Source organism: Populus euphratica, unplaced genomic scaffold, assembly GCF_000495115.2.
Source record: "Populus euphratica unplaced genomic scaffold, PopEup_1.0 scaffold28.1, whole genome shotgun sequence".
Classification (NCBI taxonomy): domain Eukaryota; kingdom Viridiplantae; phylum Streptophyta; class Magnoliopsida; order Malpighiales; family Salicaceae; genus Populus; species Populus euphratica.
The window spans coordinates 379,992-401,629 of record NW_011499862.1 but is presented as its reverse complement, the minus strand read 5'-3'; the positions used below and the strand labels follow the sequence as shown (position 1 = coordinate 401,629).

The 21,638-nt window shown below is 29.9% G+C and overlaps 2 protein-coding genes and 1 long non-coding RNA gene across 3 annotated transcripts in view; 1 reads left to right on the top strand and 2 right to left on the bottom strand.

Annotated features, from left to right (window-relative positions):
• Window positions 1-2,282: 2,282 nt before the first annotated feature.
• Window positions 2,283-21,638, bottom strand: part of LOC105124999 (tropinone reductase homolog At1g07440-like) — a 26,088-nt gene continuing 6,732 nt past the window's right edge. The window contains exons 2-5 of the mRNA XM_011025246.1: window positions 4,421-4,628; window positions 3,175-3,394; window positions 2,963-3,069; window positions 2,283-2,660 (exon numbers count right to left, since the gene is read on the bottom strand). Of these exons, the coding sequence (XP_011023548.1) occupies window positions 2,478-2,660; window positions 2,963-3,069; window positions 3,175-3,394; window positions 4,421-4,628 (718 nt within the window). The 3' untranslated portion in view covers window positions 2,283-2,477. The remainder of the gene's footprint in view (window positions 2,661-2,962; window positions 3,070-3,174; window positions 3,395-4,420; window positions 4,629-21,638) is intronic.
• LOC105124998 (uncharacterized) overlaps window positions 2,319-21,638 on the top strand; it is a 20,674-nt gene continuing 1,354 nt past the window's right edge. The window contains exon 1 of the long non-coding RNA XR_842168.1: window positions 2,319-2,366. This is a non-coding gene — a long non-coding RNA (uncharacterized LOC105124998). The remainder of the gene's footprint in view (window positions 2,367-21,638) is intronic.
• Window positions 18,177-20,085, bottom strand: LOC105124997 (tropinone reductase homolog At1g07440-like). Its single transcript, XM_011025245.1, has 5 exons — window positions 19,976-20,085; window positions 19,592-19,799; window positions 19,043-19,262; window positions 18,832-18,938; window positions 18,177-18,529 (listed from the first exon to the last, which is right to left on the bottom strand). Exons 1-5 carry the CDS (start codon window positions 20,038-20,040, stop codon window positions 18,347-18,349), a joined length of 783 nt encoding a protein of 260 aa, XP_011023547.1. The 5' UTR covers window positions 20,041-20,085; the 3' UTR covers window positions 18,177-18,346.

Sequence of the window (21,638 nt, the reverse complement as noted above, 5' to 3'; positions counted from 1 at the left end):
GCCAGTGAAAGATGATGAACCCTAAAAGTGCGGCGATGATGAAGAATATAGCAAATAGGTAAACCCATATCAAGAAAGTGTTTTGATAGCACGCACCAGTGAAACCGGCTAAAGAAACGACCATGATTGAGATCCCATTTACTGTCAATGGCCACTGTAAGAATTTCAAACAACTTGTGTTGTTGGCTCTACTGCCTAGCCATATACCACCTCCTGGGATGGGTATTGAGTACCCCTATCAAGTGATTGCTAGTTCTTATGATTAATCTTTCTCTGTTTCTCTCTTCCTATCTACAATAAGCGCTTCAGATCCCTCTCTGCTCTGTCTCTCTTTCTTTCTTTACTATTGTGATGGCCAGTTACAACTTACAAGTGAAGAGAGCATTGATAGCAACAAAGGTAAATGCATAACGCGGGCAGGTGGTGATATTTTGCTTTTTTTGAAGGGATGGCTAAAAAATAATTAAATATCCTGTATTTGTACGGATTGACCCGGGTTTACCCACATAATCCGGGACCCGGTCTCTTAACTTGGTCAACTTGCAGGTTAGATTTTATAACTATGTAATAAAGTATAAATTTATAATATTATCTAAATATGAAAACACACAAAAAAAAAATCATATTGCTAAAAATTGCTTGTATATAAGAAAGAAAATTGTATTGTTAATGTATTTTTTTTTAATTTGAAAGAAATTGAAAAACTTGTGAAGAAAAACAGTAAAAAAAAACTCTATAATATGTATTCTAAACTCCATATAAATTTGAAAAATTATAAAGCTAGTTTTTATATTTTACTCAAAATAATATATAATATTAAAGTTTTTATATAAAGTTTTGAAAAAAAATTTAAAAAAGTATTAGGTTGAAATAAAATCCTTAAATTTATTAAAAATTAAATTAAATTATTTAAACTCAAGGATATTAGACTCAGCCATATTAACTCGAGCAAACATATTGAGATTCGATTTCTCCGGGTTGCATTAAGATTCAAGATAAGAAATTTGATGAATATTAAATATCTCGATATAATAATTCTTCATTTGTATTTTTCTATGGATAGGATTGATGCTAAAGGAGAGTAGATAATAGTTTGAAGGATTTAAATTTTCTTGACAGTAAGAATATTCTTCAACCATTTTACATGTTAATCAATATTAAATATCTTGTGATGATTTTAAAAGCGTATATTCTTCGTCGATCTGGTGCATTAAAAAACAATTAATAATTTTTTTTAATCCTGACCCAAGATTTGAATTCATGAAGTCAAGAAAAGATGCAAACTTTCTTAACTATCAAACTAATTCCTTACAATTAATTACTCAGATTTTTGGCTTTTTGTTTAGAGTAAACTAAGTGCCATGGTTCAGTGCGAAGCAGACTCACAGATATTAGCTAATTTTTTAGTATTTTTGTACATTACAAATATTCTTCTACTTCAATAATAGCAAAACTTATAATTGTTTACCAAAGATATTTTTTCACCAATTTTAAAATAGTAAAGATATTTCATTATTCCAAAATCATAAAATATTTAGTTATTGACTACTAGTTTTTTTTGTTTTTCCCTTGTTAGACTATTGTTAAAATATGTTTTTTGCTCTTAGAAAAGACAAAAAATAAATTATATATTTAATGGTGTTTTAATTTTTTTCATGTTGGTTTATTTGTTATTTTCAAGATAATAAAAAATGTTTTAGTAATTTTATATTGCTTTTAAAATTTTTTAATCAAGAAAGTTGTCATATATTGTTTTTTTAAATTCAGTCCTTTTTTTTTTTAGTTTTGGCTCTTTTATCAACATTTTATTGATTTTTAATTTTATTATTCAATAAAATTTATATTAATTTTTTTTTTAATTTAGCCCTTATTCTTTTTATTCTCTTCTCCTTTATTAAAGTTTTTCTCTTTACAATTTAACCATCCAATTAAAACAAAATTGGATGCCCTCAAATTCATTTTTATTTTAATTTTAAAAATCAACTCATATTTAATAAGTCGGGTAAAGTTACTAATCTCATATTATAAATGCTGTGAAATTTAAATTGCAGTACTGGAGTAGAATGAACCCACTAATTTATAGTTGGATCTATACTTGCCATGTTCTTTGAAAAGAAACAATTATTAATTGAAATGATGGTTTATTCATCATTGAAAACACCCAAATAAATAATATCAAATTGGCTACAGGTCATTATTGAGAGGCTGAAAAAAATCCTCTTATCTCACATGACAGTTCACGACATCATCGAAAGATAAGATTTCATCATCGAAGGGCAATATTAATTGAAAAATTAGTTTACTGACCATGGAAAACACCCAAATAAATGATATTAAACTAGGTCCAAGTCATTGAGACTTGAGAGGCTGAGACAATCCTCTTATTTGCCAGGATAGTTCAAAACATCATCAAAGGGCAATAGACTGCCTTATTCAATCCAACAAGTAGATGAATTCACGCTCAGAGCAGCTAATTTTCAACCCATGGAAAAGCCATTCACTGACATCCCTCCATCAATGCATATAACTTGTCCTGTTAAGAAACCTGGTGCAGGCAAGCATAGAAATGCGACAACAGAAGAGACCTCCCCTGGTTCCCCAACGCGTCTCATGGGGGTTCGATTGAAAACCTCCTTCAGAATGTTCTCATCATCCAGACTCTGAATGGTTAAGGAAAAGCATTAGATAACTCATGATCACAGAAAAACTAGCTTGATAATGACAAATGTGTTGCAGATGTTAATTAATCTAATTCACCTAGCTCCTAAGACTAATTATTGCAGAACTGAAGCAATAAAAATGTTCGATAAGATAATCATATTGCAGAACTGAGCGTCTCGCGTTAGTTCAGAACAATCCACCTATGTTGTTGCACTTGTGCAATGAGAATTGAATGGGAAAAACATGTAGAAAGGACATCAAACATTAATTAGAGAACTCGTGAGTTTGTAGAATGTTGTACAGGTGTTGTGAGAGGAGTTCGTATGAACCAGGGAGCAACTGCGTTAACCCTTATATTGTCCTTAGCCCATTCGCACGCCAAATTCCTTGTAAGTTGGTTCATTGCACCTGCAGTATACATGTCATGACAGGTCCTAAGAGAACAAGCTTTTGCAAAAGAAACAGAAGGAAAATTAAAATGAGAAAACAGTTCTAGAGAAGTAGTTCAAGTACCTTTAGAAGCTGAATACAAAGCATACAGAGTGTTTATAGATACCACGCTAGCAATGGAAGACATGAAGACAATCTTTCCAGCTCTTGAAGCTTTCAAAAGGGGATGTGCAAGTTGGGACAAATGGAAAGCAGATTGAAGGTTTGTATTCATGAGAGATGTGAAATCCTCAGCTGTGTAATCTAAGGTCGCTTTATATATGTTTGTCCCAGCATTGTTTACCTGGAGATTTGGAAGAGTTTAAAAGGCTATTGATTAAAAGTAATAGAACACTACTTATTTGTGCAAAATCAAGTTAAATGCATTTATGTTACAGAAATTTAAAAATTTAAAAAACAAAAAAAAATCTCATTAAATAAAAATTACAACAACAAAAAGATGAATACAATATCATTTATTAAACATTCTAGATCTCTGTTTTATGTTTGTAAATATAACTATAAAATAAAAAACAAACATAATTATAAAATAAAAAACAACAAAAGCAAGCAAAAAAAACCTACTTTTGACTATTTTTGGATAGATAATCTATACCTTAAACAACTATTTTTTAGTGGCTTTCTTTAAAAAATTTTGCCTCTCACAAACATTTACACATCTTTTTCAGTTTAATCTTTAATTTTAGATTGTTTCAATCAAGTTCTTAATTGCTCATCAAACTTTAATATTTATGCAATTAAGTTTCTGATTTAATTAAATTAACTTTTAAAAATTTTAATTCAACCTTTAGACTTTAATTTTTTCTAATCAAAGCTTAAATTAACTTTAAAAATTAATTTTTCTTGCAATTAAACTCTTAATAAAATCAATTAATCCTTGAAAATTTTCAATTGAGTTCTAAAACATCAAATTTTAAATTTTTCTCTTTAAATTGGATTTTTTTTGCTAATAAAACCTTAATCAGTCAAGGATACATTATTAAAAATTTTAAATTGTGTATATTTTGATTTTCTTCGATCAGTTTTTAACAATTTCCTAGTTATTTTGTTATATTCTTTATTGTTCTAGAATAAATAACAACAAAAATAATAATAGTAACTGTTATCATTTTCACTGTCCTCGAAACTTTCTTAGGATCACTGAAGCAATTATCAGTCGTTGTAGTCTTCGAGTCTTTTCCCATCCAAAGACAATGCCTAATGTCTTGCACCAAAGGCACTGTAGAGGTACCCTCTTAATACTACCAAGCCCTTCTTCAAGTACTGTGAAAGTGTAAATAAGAAAGACTCAGAGTGAAATTTCACTTACAAGGATATTAAGCTTCCCATCAAACAGAGAGGAAACCTCCTTCATCAGCTTCTCTCTTTCAGCATTAGAGGATACATCACAGACTGAACCAGTAACTTTGAAACCCTTCTCCTTCCATTCCCTAACGCGTTCATTGAGCTGGTCTTGGTTCCTCGCACATGTATGAACAATTGCCCCTAGCGCTGCTAACTCTTCAACAATAGCACAACTGATCAAAATGCATCAGCAAACAGTCTTTGGCATTAAAGACTTTAATTCTTGATGCAGCGTGCATTGAAAGATAAAAAACTACGGTTTTTCGAGCTCTAAACTATTATTTGAATTTCGGATAGTGTTGGTCTCTTCGTAGCCAACGGTAAACAATCAACATGTCCAAAATCTTAACCAATCAGCAAGATGCAAATATAATTCTTAAGCTACCAATTTTATCTCTAACAAAACATTTATAAGGAAATTGGAGGGAGATACTAACGGATCGACAAGCATTTTATAAAATAAGGGACCAGAATATCGTTAAATCTAGATCTCAAAAAGGAAAAGAATGAAGAAGAAAAAACTAAAGATAGAGAGAGTTAAGGTTTTAGTCTATTTCCGAACTTATTTGCAAACGTAAGAAATTTGGTTACCTTAATGTAGAGAAACAACGTAAAGATTTATGAACAGTGTGTCATCTTCCAATAAAATTAACAGGTTTAGGGTTATGCATGAAATTAAGACAGTGGAACTAAAATAAACACCAGGCAAGGTGAAGGTAGAGAGCTAGGGTTAAAAATGAATAGGAGCTGGAGCTACTGTTCAGAAGGGGGGAAAGGGAGTTCAGTTGATAGCCGCTCAAAATAAAAATTTTCTGAGATTATAATTATAATTATCTTTGTTTTTTAATGTGTATTTTTTTATTTAATAATGTATTAAAATAATTTTTTTAATTTAAAAAAAATAATTTTTAGTATTTACATATTATGATGTGAAAATATTAAAAAATATTAATTTAAAATAATAATAAAATTTAATCTTTTTAAATATAAATTAATATAAAGATTCTACATGTAATCATTGAATTGACACAAATAATTGTATATATTTTTACAGTGAATTCGATTAACGTGAAGGCATAGCGTTGTCTGGTCTCGAAATATTTTTTTTCAATCACAAATAGCTTACAAGGTTGTGTTTGTTTTGGCTGCTGTAAAAAGTTAATTTTTTATTTTAAATTATTTTAATATATTAAAATTAAATTATTAAACCAACTCCTTTAAACGTCACTTTAATTGAGGTGTTTACAATCATTAAAATAAATAAAACATTATGCAACATCCACGTTAAAAAGAAAAAGATGCCTCGTCGTTAATTGCCTCGTGTTTCTTGAAACTATGGCATGAACTCTCCTTAATCACTCTAAAATCTTGTTTGTTTATGAAAAGTAGGTTTTTCAAAATAAATTTAAATTTTTTATATTTATTTTTATTAAAAAAATTGATTAATAAAAAATAAAAATATTTATTTTTAAGTCAAAAAAATTTAACTAGATTTTCATCAAAGTATTTTATTTTTATTTTAAGTGAAAACTATTTTTGTAAAAAAATTAGAAATATCAAGTTATTTGCTAATTATATCAAATTTAATTTTTAAAATTTTAATTATTATATATATTTTTTATCTCTTAGAATTTGATTTAATTTGGTTTTTTTATCAATTTTAGTTCTTTTTTTTTTCTCTTATCATTAATTAAAAAAATTTATCTATTAGATTCAATTTTTATTCTTTTGATTGTTATTTATTTTATTTGAAATAATTTATGAAATTATATTTTTCTAATTTCATCATTTTTCAACTTTTTTTATCTATTAGATTTTATCTCTATTATTTTGATTGTTATTTATTTTCTTTAAGATAATTTATAAAGTTAGATACTTTTTTTAAATTTATTCTTATTAAATTTTTTAATTTATAAGATTTTTTTTTATTATTTTAATAAATAACAAAAAAAAATATTAAAAAAAATAAATATATCATTTTTTTTTCAATATGGTTTTTGATTAAAAAATTAATTATAAATTAAAATGTGTATCCTAATTAAGATTAGGAATGCAAAGATGTCATGGAGACAATGGCTGCTTGCTGGTTGCTCATATAAGAAACTATCAACACAGTAGAAGTAAGAATGAGAGATTACTTAGGTTAAGTTTTTTTAGGGTTATTAAAGATTTATATAATTATTAATTTTAAAGACTTATATGATTGTTAATTTTAGAATTTATAAAATTAGTTAAAATATACAATCTAGATATTTAGGCTAATTAAAAAAAAAAAACCTTTGGAATCTTGCCACTTCTATTTTAGTGAGGTTGCTTCTGCTTTTGAAGCAAACCATGAAAAATAATAGTTTGGTAACAATTAAAATGTCATTTACTATTTATGGATATCATGGTAATTTGCATTTGAAACGTAAGGAAAGAAAAGTAGCTCTTTGTTGCTTTTTGCGTGGAGAAATCACATGAATAGTGTAGTCATGCTCCACTATTCATGTGAACAGTAACAAACATTCTTCACTGTTTCGATTGAATCGAGTCCGGTTTAAAATTAAAAATGCATTGAAGGGGGTCTAACCTAGTAAAATAAAAAATTATTTATTATTTTTAATTATGTTTTATTCAAAAATATTATTCAATGACATAACATAAATTAGACGAAAATCACTTGATGACGTAGCATTTGTAAAATTTGATCGCTATCCCAATTTTTTTTTTGATTATATTTTACCTGATGTTGTTGCGCACTTAAGAAACCAAAAAAATTATAGACCTTATTAGATGTATTTCATATATGATAAAGTTGTAAATAGTTTAATAGAACAATAAAAAATATTTTATATATAATATTATTTATTTTATAATGAAATAAAAATAGTTAAATCTACAATATTGAAATAAAAACCATCAATATTAATATATATATCTTTTAAAATTATTTTATAATCTCAATTTAAAAAGTATAATGAACAAAATACATTAAACTACTTTTGTTCAATCTCAATTTCAACTATAATTTTAATTAAACACACATAAATACCAAATCAACCTCAACAAAAAATACTTTTTATAAAATAATTTTTTTAAATCATAATTATAAAAACTATCACAATACCCATTAGAATTATCAACTGATGTTGAATTCCAGCTGCTATTTCATTGTTTTGTGACTACGAAATTCAATATTTTTTTCGTTGACAGGAAAAACTATGGGAAGCTTTTACATGAGAAAGGCAAATTCCAACCAGGCCTCCACCAGAACCAACCTGCACTCAGTTCTGGGCAAAGCCCGAAATTCAATAAGACAGAAGAAAATTACTTTTGTTGCTCATTACAAGAGAGGAAAAGAAAACATCCGAGACAAAAATAGTGGCACTTTGTGATATCAAACAATGAAGGGAGGCCAGAGTAAGAAAAATACCCGATAAATGTAATGTCTGTGCCAAACGATTAATCAAACTGTGAGCTCATATGGCAAGGGGATGCAACAGCCACCACCACACAACAAGATCAGATATGTATGAATACACTAACGTTAACCACATTCCATGATTCAGGTATGAGAAACTTGTATTAAACAAGTTACCTCAAAACATGACATGCTGGAGAATATACATGTCTGGAAAAGAAAGTACAGACTCTGACAAATACAGGCAACACCTGTATTTCTTAGACATTGTTTACAGATATTCTAGCTTATTTTGAATTTAGTAAGATTTTCTTGAATGTAATTTTATTTTATTATTTATAAAAAATCTAAAAAAATAAATAAATAAATTTAAAAATAGATTTTTCTCGGGTCAACCGCATCTGTTCATAAAAATCAATTTTACCGGGTCAATACGAGTTAAATCATGTCGATCAAGTTAAAACATGAGTTTTCAGGCCGTTTCAAATCAAAACTGTTATTTTCAGTTAAAATCGAGTCACCAGATTAAACTATGTCGACCAAGGTAAAAAATGAGTTATTAGGCAATTTCAGGTCAAACCGTCATTTTCAATCAAAACCGAGTCCACCGGGTTAATACGGGTCCAACCATGTCAACCGGGATGAAAAATAAGTTTCAGGCTATTTTGGGTCAAAATTGTTATTTTTGGTCAAAACTTGATCCACCAGTTTGATATCCATTGAAAGTTTTTTTCTTAACATTTCAACATAATTTTCGATAATTAAAATTAATTTTGAGCAATTGAAGCTAGCCTTTTCTAATATTGATTTGAGTTTTTAGTTTTACCTATGTAAATATTTATTATTATATATAATAGAACAAAATGAATAATACAAAATTTTTTGTCATGGTAGACAAAGCAATTATACTGATGTTAGGCGGGGTAGTTGATAATGAAATTTTTCTTCAAAATATATCCGTTGCAAAGCAATTAGATTTTGATGTCTTTGGCTATAAATAGCCAATGACAATTCGACAAAAGGATGAAGATGGGGAAAAGAAAAGAAAAGAGAGAGGCTACTATTCAGGTTTTTATTTTTACTTTTTTTTTTGTGTATATAATATTAATTTAAAACAAACAATTTAAAAAATATTAAAAATATCCTAATCATTAGATCTAATAGTATTTAGTTCTGAATCTTTAATTTAATAGGATACAAAAGGGCTTGCCACACTGGATTAAAATCTAAATCCATCTCAGCCCTTAAAACAATCTTTTCTTCGATCCTATTGTGCCACGTCACCCGGTGTACCTAGCTCTCGGTACACCATGTCACACCAGATTAAATATCAGCCCATCTGGACCCTCTGATCAACTTGCAGATCAGGCCAATCACAGCCGATGGATCAGTTCATCTGAGATCTAACGGTTCAAAACCTTCAGATGCACCTGTATACCATGCTAACGTTCACATATTAGTAAAACCTCAGACTCTCTCTCCTTTCGTCAGTGATCCTCTCTCTCACCTAATCTTCCATTTCCGGCCGTTTAAAGCCTCCGAACCACCATATAAAGGCTACTAGCCTCCTATAAAGAAAAACCCTGCCATTTTCAATGTTTAATCCTCCCCATTAGGTTTCGTTGACCTTAAGGCCGTGATTTCGTCGACACCCGAAGTTTCAAACCAACAATTCTCCCTTATCAGCCATTAAAGGTCGTCAAAACCACCGTCACAAGAATCCTCTCCCTCATATCTACCAGAATCAACCATTCTTTGGCTAGAAATCTCACTAAGAAATTTCATCACCTCCAATAGTGACCCCGCGTGAGCTACACGCGCCACATGGGTATTTTTATAATTTTCTGAGAAATTCAAGGGTATTTTAGTCTTTTACCTATACGATAACACTCAGGTAATTTTTTTTATTCCTAATGGTATTTTTCATATTTGTATATACAAGTATTTTTAAATTTTCTCGCATGTTGTAAAACAAAAAAAAAACAAAAATAACTATAAAAGGAATAACGACGCGGCTCCAAGACCCATCTTATCATGTTATCATTTGTGGGTCCAAAACCCTAATTCTTTAGTATGGTTATACTCATTTCTCAATGATATCAAAATAATTTTTATTTTATAAATGAATATTATTTGTTGACATGTCTCTTTTTACAGAAAAGGACCGATGTCAAAAGTTTAAATACTAAATATGGATTAATGTTATTATTTCTTTTTGATAACTCAAACGTAACTCTCCTTTTTAGGGTTAAACGTCAATATTTTTGACGAGTCTCCTATTTTTTGGGACTGCTGTCATTTATTTTTTTGACGCGTCTCCTACGAATATTGTTTGTCGACACGTCTCTTTTCTTTACAGAAAATGACCGATGTTAAAAGCTTAAATACAAGATATGGATTATGTCCATTGTTTTTTTGGTAACTTAGACGTAACTCTCCTTTTAGGGTTAAACATCAATATTTTAGACGAGTCTTCTATTTTTAGGGACTGATGTCATTTTTAACGTGTCTCCTATTTTAGGGATCAACATTAACCATTTTAAAAACAAAATTAGAAATAAGCTTAAAATATAATAGCATTTAAATCAAATAAAAAAATATACAAATGAGGGCAACCTTTCTCTCAAAAGGATGTTTTAAGGGTGGTGTCTACCTTTCTTTAATCATAACTAACACAGTTCCTCAATCTTTGAGACTAGTGTCTAATTTGGTATTTCTAGTTTCCTCAAATTACTAGATAACAACTTCAATAAAATCTTCATTTTCCTCGATCAAGAAAAATCTTTTTGTTAAATAAACAAAAAATAGAGTCGTCGCCCGACGTCGTGTAGCGACAACACACATGCAGAAGAAGGGGGTGGGGAGTTCTGTTTATAATCTTTATAAATGCAATTACTAAAGTTTCTCTAGGGAAAAAAGGTAACATCTGTATACATATAGACTAACACACACATATAGACATATATACGTAAAGAGGAGAGAGAGCTCAATGCCCCAATTGGATCACATCAAGATAAGGTCCACAAGGACTTGCTGCTATCCATAAACTTTGAAAGTTGGATGATTTCACGCAAGCCTATCGTCCTAATCTCTGTATTTTTCTTATTTTATCTCCTCTCCCTTGGATTCCTTGTAAATCGCAGGAAATTTTTTTTTTTAATCTTAAAAACTTTCAAGTTATTATTCATATGAAAACATAAATTGAGATTTTAGGTATAGACAAAAAGGCAAGTTTCATTTCTCTAAAAGATCGAATCATTTTAGATTTCCTTCAATTTCGCATTGTTTTTCCAAAAACCAAATAGATTGCCATAAATGCGGTTTTGTGTATAGGATTTTCTATGCATTAACATGGTTTTTGTGTAGTCAATTGATTTGAGTTAAGCTGTAATGGGTGGTGATTATGCTAATAAGCATGTTGATGGCAATGATCTAGGCTTGGTGCTTCAAACATCATTTCAATGTGCTGGAAAATATTATGTAGAAGACTTTGACTATCTCTATTTTTTAAAATCAATTTAAATAGCTAGTTGATTGCTATTTTCCATTTGAAGTTACATGAAAAATATAACATTTTTATGATTGATGAATAAGAGCTAGATGTAATTCTATATGTATTGGTAGGGTAAGGTTTCTGATAAGATTACATTGTTTGTCATAATCATTGTGCTAGGTTTCTGATATCTTTATTATTCTGCCGTGAACTTAAGGAGTTTTTCGTGCATTTTATTAACAAACTGGAGTTGCAAAGACTATAGCATGGAGGTACTGTGAAGCTCTGGTAAGTTCAATCTGGAAGTCATGCTTACATGGATCGAAAACCTCATGAATAGGAACGTTTAACATTTTAAATTAGGGATGATAAACACTCACAATACCCTGTTACATGAGACAATTGTTTGCATCGTCTGATAAACACTCACACTGAATAGATTCTACGTGTTTTTATGACTCCCCTAGGTAGAGATCTACATGGAGAAAGTCTTGCTTAGAATTATTATTGGGGATTCAGACCAGTGATGATGTAATAATTGCTCATTAATTGAAGGCTAAATACACTGACATGATATTTAACATGATTCGATAAATCATCTACATCCATAGGAGAAGTCAATATTATTATAGATAGATAGAGAAAGGATTACAACACATATGGAGGAGGAGGATCACTTTACTCAAACTCAACTGTCATTGTTCTCATATACTATTACATATTGCAACAGGGTTGCTGCCCTTGGCAGCAACTCCATTTTCTCTCCTTTTTTCTCTTGTTCTTCTACTGCACTTTCTCTTGTTGCTGCTCTTTTGGTGTCTATTTATAGACAAGAATGGTAGCTCCTTTTACTCATTTTTTAACAATGGTGGCCACCTAACCTTTATATACTTTGTGACTTTTGGTTGCTACACCAGTAACCCATTTTTGCTCTCACAAGTTGGCATTCTTTCCTTGACAATGGCAACCATCTTCTTCTAAAAGATGGGTTGCTGATGTTGCCAAATAAGTGGCAATATCCCAACAATCACCCACTTTGTCATTTATGTGGGGCAATTGTCCTCTTATTTTTTCAGCACAAGCTTGCATCTTGTAGCTTTTCCAAATTTACCATTCTGAGAGCATCTTCGACCAAGTTTACAGGTACTTACCAAACTTTTTAATTGCCAGAGTCACCAAAGTACACCCTTACTCACACCAAAGGATCACTTCAACCAGATGGTCTCCCACATCACATATGAAAAGTGTTAACGCTTGTCTTTGGGATACACAACATTCCTCTTTGAGCGTATCAACCATGTTCAGTCCGAAATGATTCTTTAAGCCTCATACTAAGGCTTACAACACCCCCTCAAATGGATATTCCTAAATGTGACAATCATTAAGTATTTCAATATGATCACGAGCTTACCATTTTTTCAATAGTCTACCCATCCAGGAGCTGCGTCTGCTCTTTGTTCCACCCTTGGAACCACGCCTTACTTCTCCATGAGTCTCTCGCTCTTAATCCTAAGAGTCCAAGTAGCTCACCACCTTTAACCATGTGGGCAGCCTATTAACGGTTAATCCATATCTATTTTCATACTCCAAGTATTACAATGTCATTACCGAGCTCACCATCTTAACAAGATTCAACTTGTTTCAGGAATCTACGCATGTTCTCTACTTTTACATAGCAGTCATGTCTTAATGCTCCACAAGTCATCCACTTATTGTCCAAGATAAATGTCTTCTAGTTTATTGATCTTTAGCATGAGGGCAATATCCATGAAAGTCAATCCTATATTTGTCTCCATACTCATCATAACCACTTCATTGGCTATACACCTGTCCACTCATATCTAGCCATCACATCGGCTCTAGGGCATTCTGAACTTGAGCTCATATCATAACCCTCACACCTTCTCTAAAGTGTCTTTGTCTTTCATAGACGGTTTGAACTTGAGCTTATATCATAGCCCTCACATCTTTTTTTTCTAAGGTGTCTCAACTTATCATCATGTTACGGCTGAACCTGGGCTCATATTGTGGCCCTTACTCCTTTTATATGAGGTGTCTCTGCTCGTCATGAAGCGGTCTCATCTTCCTTTATCAAGGATGACTCTAGTGGCTCCAAGATTCTCTACCACCATATGAACTTGGGAGAGATCATTACCATTGATTACATAGAAAAAGAAAGTTGCAATACACTAATCACAATCTACTATCTTATTTTTTATGTTTGGAGCTTCTACGCCTTTCATCATTGTACTTGACAGCTCCACCAACACCAACTCTTTTTGGTGTCTTGGCCTTTTATCCTCAGCGGTCGCCTTTTATCACAGACATTTGCTCCTCCTTAATTAGGTGCATCCACAACAGCTCTCTTTCCATCCTTGTATGCATTAGAAAGGTCTTCGCCTGTTATCTTTCATTAAGAGTACAATAGACTTCATGTGTACATCTGTCACACAGTCTCTGTTCTGAGCTTCATGTAGGAACTTTTCTTCTCCTTACACATGTCATATCATTAAAGTACTTTGTTGGATTCTACGGGTACCCCTATACTATCTTCAAGTGTCCTCATGCAATTTTTGTTCTCTAAATTTCTCCATATTCTTTGTTTTTATGTTTGACAACAGCTCATCCATTCAGAACACTTATCCAAGTCAAAATAGGGTGTCAATCTTTATTCCCTTGTTGTATTTCTCTTTCAATAGTTTTCACCTGTTTCATTACAAATTCTTACATATATAAAATAGTATCGTATGGATAATCTTTCAACTAAGCTAGTTCTCAAAAAATATTGGAGGGGTCACACTAGTTCTGCTTAAAACTCAATCTCCTAGTCAGAATTTTTTAGTCCATATCTATTCATTGTATTGTACCTCACATACTACTGCACATTGTAGCAAGGCTGCTGCCCTTAGTAGCCACTCCATTTTCTTTCCTTTTCTCTCTTGTTCTTCTACTACTCTTTCTCTCTCTTTGCTGCTCTCTTGGTGCTTATTTGTAGACAAGAATGCTTTTATTTTTAACATAGAAAGAGAGAGAGAGAGATACTCCTATCCAATCCTGTTGCACTACTAATAAATAAATTGTAATTTGTGTCAATTTATAGCCTATGTAGAAACCATCAACAGCTTATAGTATGTCAGAATCCTTAACTTCCCTTTTAAATATATTCAACTTATATTGTTGAACCTATGTAGTATCAATAAATAGAAAGCAAAAATTGCAGAAAGGAGAGATATTGACAACATCTTAACTAAATACTTTGATAGTATAAGGTACTTTTGATTCATGAAACTTGTTTTTTTATAGAGAAAAGAGATTAAAGAGTGACATCATTCCTATGATATTTTGATTTATATTCTACTTAAAATAATATGTAATATTAAAAGTTTTATATGAAGTGTTGGAAAAATTGTCAAAAGGGTGTTAGGTCCAGGTAAAATGCCTAAACTTATTAAAGATGAAAAATAGGCTTAGATAAATTATATAAGCTTAAGCATATTAGGCTCCAATATGATAGTTTAAGCCTATATAGGTGTTGGGGTGCACGCCTAATACTAAGAGTAACACCAAGAGCATTATGCAATACACCTAGCATTAGACCAGCGCTTAGATGGATTTGAGCATTAGGCACTTTGATAAAAGTTTGGCTCAAGCATGGTAATCACTTGAGTTTTTTTTTATGTTTTTTTTTTCAAATTTTTAATTGTATTAAATTTAAGTTTACCACTTGAGTTATAGCGATAAGTTTTCAGCAACTAAAAGAAAAAAAATCAAAAGAAGCAAAAGGAAAAAAACTGAAAATAAATAAATAATTTCTATAACTTAATTATTATTTCTTATTTACCGAAAAGATAGAACAATTTGAAAAATATAAATAAAGCAAATATTGAAATTCGATTTCTCCGGGTTGCATTAAGATTCAAGATAAGAAATTTGATGAATATTAAATATCTCGACATCATAATTCTTCATTTGCATTTTTCTATGGACGGGATTGATGCTAAAGGAGAGTAGATAGTAGTTTGAAGGATTTAAATTTTCTTGACAGTAAGAATATTCTTGAACCATTTTACTCGTTAATCAATATTAAATATCTCGTAATGATTTTAAAAGCATATATTCTTCGTCGATCTGGTGTATTAAAAAACAATTAATAATTTTTTTAATCCTAACCCAAGATTTGAATTCATGATGCAAACTTTCTTGACTATCAAACTAATTCCTTACAATTAATTACTCAAATTTTTGGCTTTTTGTTTAGAGTAAACTAAGTGTCATGGTTCAGGGCGAAGCAGACTCCTAAATGCAAATGAAGAAAAAATAATTATAATGATAATAGCATGGAAAGTCTAAAAAGTTTAAATTTTAGAGAGTTATGAAGAAATTCTAACTTTGGATGAGATTATCTTAGAAAATTTGTTTGAAAGATATCTTACCTCACAAAATTAATAGTCTAAGAAGGATAATAACGATTAGGGGAAAACAAAAGGGTAAGAAGCTTGGTAGGAAAGAATTTTAAAAATATTGTAATTTCAAGTGAAAATAAAAAGGTAATCTGACCATCTTGAGTTTAAGAATTATTTAAGTGAGCCCAATAAGATAAAAATAAGCAAATACTTCCACTAAAATTAACAAAAAAATAATATAAAACATGATTTTTCACTATAACTATAGACATAGTTTATTATTGATTGCTATAATAAAATTATAATTTGATCTTTAAGTTAAAAAATTAAAAACCTAAAATATAGGAATATTTTAGTCTTTTCAATAAGTTCTTCAGTCATTCAAAGAATAGCCAAGGTATGTTAGCTTTTTTATTTTTATTTTTTTATACAGTACAAATATTTTCTACTTTAAGAATAGCAAAACTTAGAATTGTTTACCGAAGAAATTTTTTCACAAACTTTAAAATAGTATACTTCATTACTCCAAGGTCATAAATTATTTAGTTATTGACAAAGAGCTCCTTTTGTTTTTCTCTTCTTAGACTATAGTTAAAATATGTCTTTGCTTTTAAAAAAGACAAAAAATAAATTATATATTTAGGGATATTTTAATATTTTTTATGTTGGTTTATTTATTATTTTCAAGATAATGAGAGATGTTTTCATAATTTGACATTACTTTTTAAATTTTTAAATCAAAAAGGTTATCGGTGTATGTGACACCACTCGCTGACAAAACCTTGCCCTCCGTCACGCTCTTAGATGCACCATTATTTTCTTTTTCTCCTAGCATGGCACGTGACAACAAATGACGAGCAGTTTGATGTTGGTAGTTGTTTTTATACTTTTTTTTTCTTCCAGAGAAAGTGCATGCATGTCCTCTTTTATTTTTATTTCTCAATTTTAGTCCTTTTTGTTTTTTATTGTTTATTTTCATTCTTAAATTACAATTTTTCATATATTATTTTTTTTTAATTCGATTCTTATTCTTTCTATTATTTTTTTAGTCTTGGCTCTTTTGTCAAAGTTTTATTGGTTTTCAATTTCATTATTCAATCAAAGTTTATGTTGTTTTATTTTTTTCAATTTAGCCCTCATTTTTTTATTGTCTTTTGGTTTTGTTAAAAAATTTCTCTTCACAATTTAACCATCAAATTAATTTTTTTTTATGCCCTCAAATTCATTTTTTATTTCAATTTTCATCCTCATTCTTTTAATTACAAATTTTTATGTGGTTGATTTTTTTTTTCCAATTGCATCCTTTGATGTTTGATTTGTTCAAGATTGGATTTCACTATTTTTCTATTTTTTATAATTCCAATCTAATAACATGAGTCATAGGTTTTAAGAGTTAATATGGTTAGGAAAAAAAATTTCCTTATTTTTTTTAATTTTATCATTTTATATTATTTTAAAAAATAGATTTTTTGTTACCTTCAATTTCTTTTCTATTAGTTTATCCATATCTCATTACCTATACTACAGGTTTTCCAAGCTTTTTTTAGATAGAGGTTTTTTTTAAAAAAATTATTTTGTTTTGTATTTTATTTTTTTGCATATTTTTATTTCATTTTATACATATAAGCTTTGTTCATAAAAAAATAGTTATTTTGAAATAATATTTTTAATATTGTTGGCCATGCATTTTGTTTTTTATTTTATACACCTAGTTTTATATGTTTATTTATTTATATTATTTTTTATTGGTTTTAATAAATAAATTAAGTAAAAACAATCGAGTAAATATCTTATTTTGTAAGATCTATATTCATCTCTTAATTTTTCTAATTTTTATTTTAATTACTGTTAACAAATATTTTATTTATTTGTTTACATAGATAATTATTGAATGTTAAATAAACTTTTTAATTTATATTTAATTTTTTTTATATAAAAAAACATATCAACATATCATATCTATCCAAGTTTGTATTTGAAAAAAAAATCAACTCATTCACTATCTTAATTCAACTAATAAAATTCTAGATTTGCTCTTTAAAAATCATAAATTCAAGTTTTATAAATCTCAATAATTAAAGACTTATATAATTATTAATTTTAAAATTCATAAAATTAATCAATATACAGCAAGTTAATCTAAATACCTATATTACTAATTTCATGTATAAATGTTGTAAAATTTAAATTGCAGTAGTGGAGTCAAATGACCCGACTAATTTAAAGTTGCATCCAATCTTCCCATATTCTTTGAAAATAAACTAGTATTAATGGAAATGATAGTTTATTGATCATTAAAAACACCCAAATAAATAATATTAAATTGGCTTCAAGTCATCATTGAGAGGCTGAAAAAATCCTCTTATATGACCGGACAGTTCACAACATCATCAAAGACAATATTAATTGAAAAAATAGTTTATTGACCATGGAAAACACTCAAATAAATAATATTAAATTAGCTCCAAGTCATTGAGAGGTTGAGACAATCCTCTTATTTGGCAGGATAGTTAAAAACATCATCAAAGGGCAATAAGACTGTCTTATTCAATCCTACAAGTAGATGAATTCACGCCTCAGAGCAGCTGATTTTCAACCCATGGAAAAGCCATTCACTGACATCCCTCCATCAATGCATATGACTTGTCCTGTTAAGAAACCTGGTGCAGGCAAGCATAGAAAGGCGACAACAGATGAGACCTCCCCTGGTTCCCCAACGCGTTTCATGGGGGTTCGATTGAAAACCTCCTTCAGAATGTTCTCATCATCCAGACTCTGAATGGTTAAGGAAAAGCATTAGATAACTCATGATCACAGAAAAACTAGCTTGATAATAACAAATGTGTTGCTGACGTTAATTAATCTAATTCACCTAGCTCCTAAGACTGATTATTGCAGAACTGAAGCAATAAAAATGTTCGATAAGATAATCATATTGCTGAACTGAGCGTCTCGCGTTAGTTCAGAACAATCCACCTATGTTGTTGCACTTGTGCAATGAGAATTGAATGGGAAAAACATGTAGAAAGGAGATCAAACATTAATTAGAGAACTCGTGAGTTTGTAGAATGTTGTACAGGTGTTGTGAGAGGAGTTCGTATGAACCAGGGAGCAACTGCGTTAACCCTTATATTGTCCTTAGCCCATTCGCACGCCAAATTCCTTGTAAGTTGGTTCATTGCACCTGCAGTATACATGTCATGACAGGTCCTAAGAGAACAAGGTTTTGCAGTAGAAACAGAAGGAAAATTAAAATGAGAAAACAGGTCTAGAGAAGTAGTTAAGTACCTTTAGAAGCTGAATACACAGGATACTGAGTGTTTACAGATACCACACTACCAATAGAAGACATGAAGACAATCTTTCCAGCACCTGAAGCTTTCAAAAGGGGATGTGCAAGTTGGGACAAATGGAAAGCAGATTGAAGGTTTGTGTTCATGAGAGATGTGAAATCCTCAGCTGTGTAATCTAAGGTCGCTTTATATATGTTTGTCCCAGCATTGTTTACCTGGAGATTTGGAAGAGTTTAAAAGGCTATTGATTGAAATTAATAAAACAATACTTATTTGTGCACAATCAAGTTATATGCATTTATGCTACAACAAATAAGGGTTCTTAATTAAGTTATATTAATAACTGTTTTCATTTTCACTTTCCTTGAAACTTTCTTAGGATCATTGGAACAGCTATCAATCGCAGTTCTCTTTTCCCATAAAAAATGCCTATTGTTTTATACCAAAGGCCCTGTAGAACTTCCCTCATAATATTACTAGCCCTTCTTCGAGTACTGTGAATGCGTTAAGAAACAAGAAAGAAACAGAGTTGGATTTTACTCACAAGGATATTAAGTTTACCATCAAAGCGAGAGGAAACCTCCTCCATCAGCTTCTCTCTTTCAGCATCAGAGGATACATCACAGACTGAACCAGTAACTTTAAAACCCTTCTCATTCCATTCACGGATGCGTTCATTGAGCTGGTCTTTGTTCCTCGCACATGTATGCACGATTGCCCCTAGCGCTGCCAACTCGTCCACAACAGCATAACTGTTCATAATGCATTAGCAAACAAGTGTTGCTGTTATGACTGATTCCAACGGTAAGCTGATAAATGTCTATACAATGGAGCCCAAAATCAGGAATATATAAGCTAGCGATGACTGTGAGCTAGAACTAAAGGAAGCAAGGTGTTCAAGAGGAGAAGGAAAATTAGAGATGATTACCCAATCCCTTTGGTTCCACCAGTGACAAGAGCCGTCATTCCTTGGAGAGACCATCTCTTCTCCATGCTATTGCTTTCTGGTTTGGATATCTTCTCTGATCTAATCTTCAAGTTCAATGCATGTAAGCTATAATTACTAAAACTTGCTACAATAAAATAAGAAGTGGTAAGAAATTTTAGGGTCAGTTTCACTAGGAAAACTATTTTTTTTCAAAGTAAAATTGAAATATGTATTCATTTGTTTATAATGAAGTTTGATTCTTACACTTAGAAATACATCATGATTATAAATGTTTTTTATAAAAAAATCAAAAATATATTTTTAATATTTTTTATTTATAATAATCTAATTGTGAAATATTAATTTTGTTTATTCAAATTAATATCTATTATAAAAATATATTATTTTCAGTTAACAAATATTTATAATAAAGTATAAATTTATAATATTAACTAAATATGAAAACACAAAAAAAATCATATTGCTAAAAATTGCTTGTATATAAGAAAGAAAATTGTATTGTTAATGTATTTTTTTTTAATTTGAAAGAAATTGAAAAACTTGTGAAGAAAAACAGTAAAAAAAAACTCTATAATATGTATTCTAAACTCCATATAAATTTGAAAAATTATAAAGCTAGTTTTCAAGTTTTCTTGATAGGATTTTTAACATTTATATGAGCAAATATATAATTCTAGATTTATCTGAATAAATGTATGTGCTGGTTAATTTTTTCTGTCCACGAACTAAAAAAATGTGCTGACAGTGCTCTCACCTTGTTCTTACATTAAAAATTAACATTTGAATCTTAGTCCTTAATTCCATCAAATTTTAATATCAATCTCCTTTAAACTAACAGACAAATGTCAGATCTGATTGATATTAAACATGACATTATCACGCATCACAAGTCTTAATCTAATAATTTTAACTCCAGTGAAGATTTCAAATCTTCCTTATTTTTCCTAAAACCAAAAGATTCGACCTGGCTAAGTTTTATAATGTCTGAAAAAAGAATCTTGTTCCAAACTAAAAAACTAGCCAGCGCAGGATGTCTGGAGAAAAGCTGGAAATAACATTTCGAAAACAAAAACAGGTGGAGTAATGGTGGTGGACGTGGTTGCCAGTCATATTGAGTTATAAGATGCATGAGAAAAAAATAAAAAAATAGAAATGCAGATCGTTCATCAGGGTGGCGAATAATTAATTATGCTTAGCGTTTGTCGGCTGCATGATTTGGTGTGATTTAATTTTCTTTAAGTTAACTCAAGTTTAATCATTCAAACATGGATAGCCGATCAAGGATCATCCTCATTTCTTTATGATTACCGATTTCACATCAACAGTTAGAGGATTTCAACCTTTTTGATCTTTTAGTAGAACTTCCGAGCTGTCTCTGAGTTCTCTTTATGATTTATTAATGAAGATTAATGAGGCATGTACCTAGTTAAATTTGTTTTTCGAACCCACACTTTAAATACATTAATTTTAAGGAGAAATATAAAATAAAATAAAATTATAAAGGGTAAAAAAACATTATAAAGTTGTGTAGAAATATCAAGATGTTATTTTGAAACCTTAATAACTTCAGCTTGAATTTATTAAGATAATCTATCAAATTTAATATTGAATCAATTTAATATGAAATGATAAAGTTAAAAAA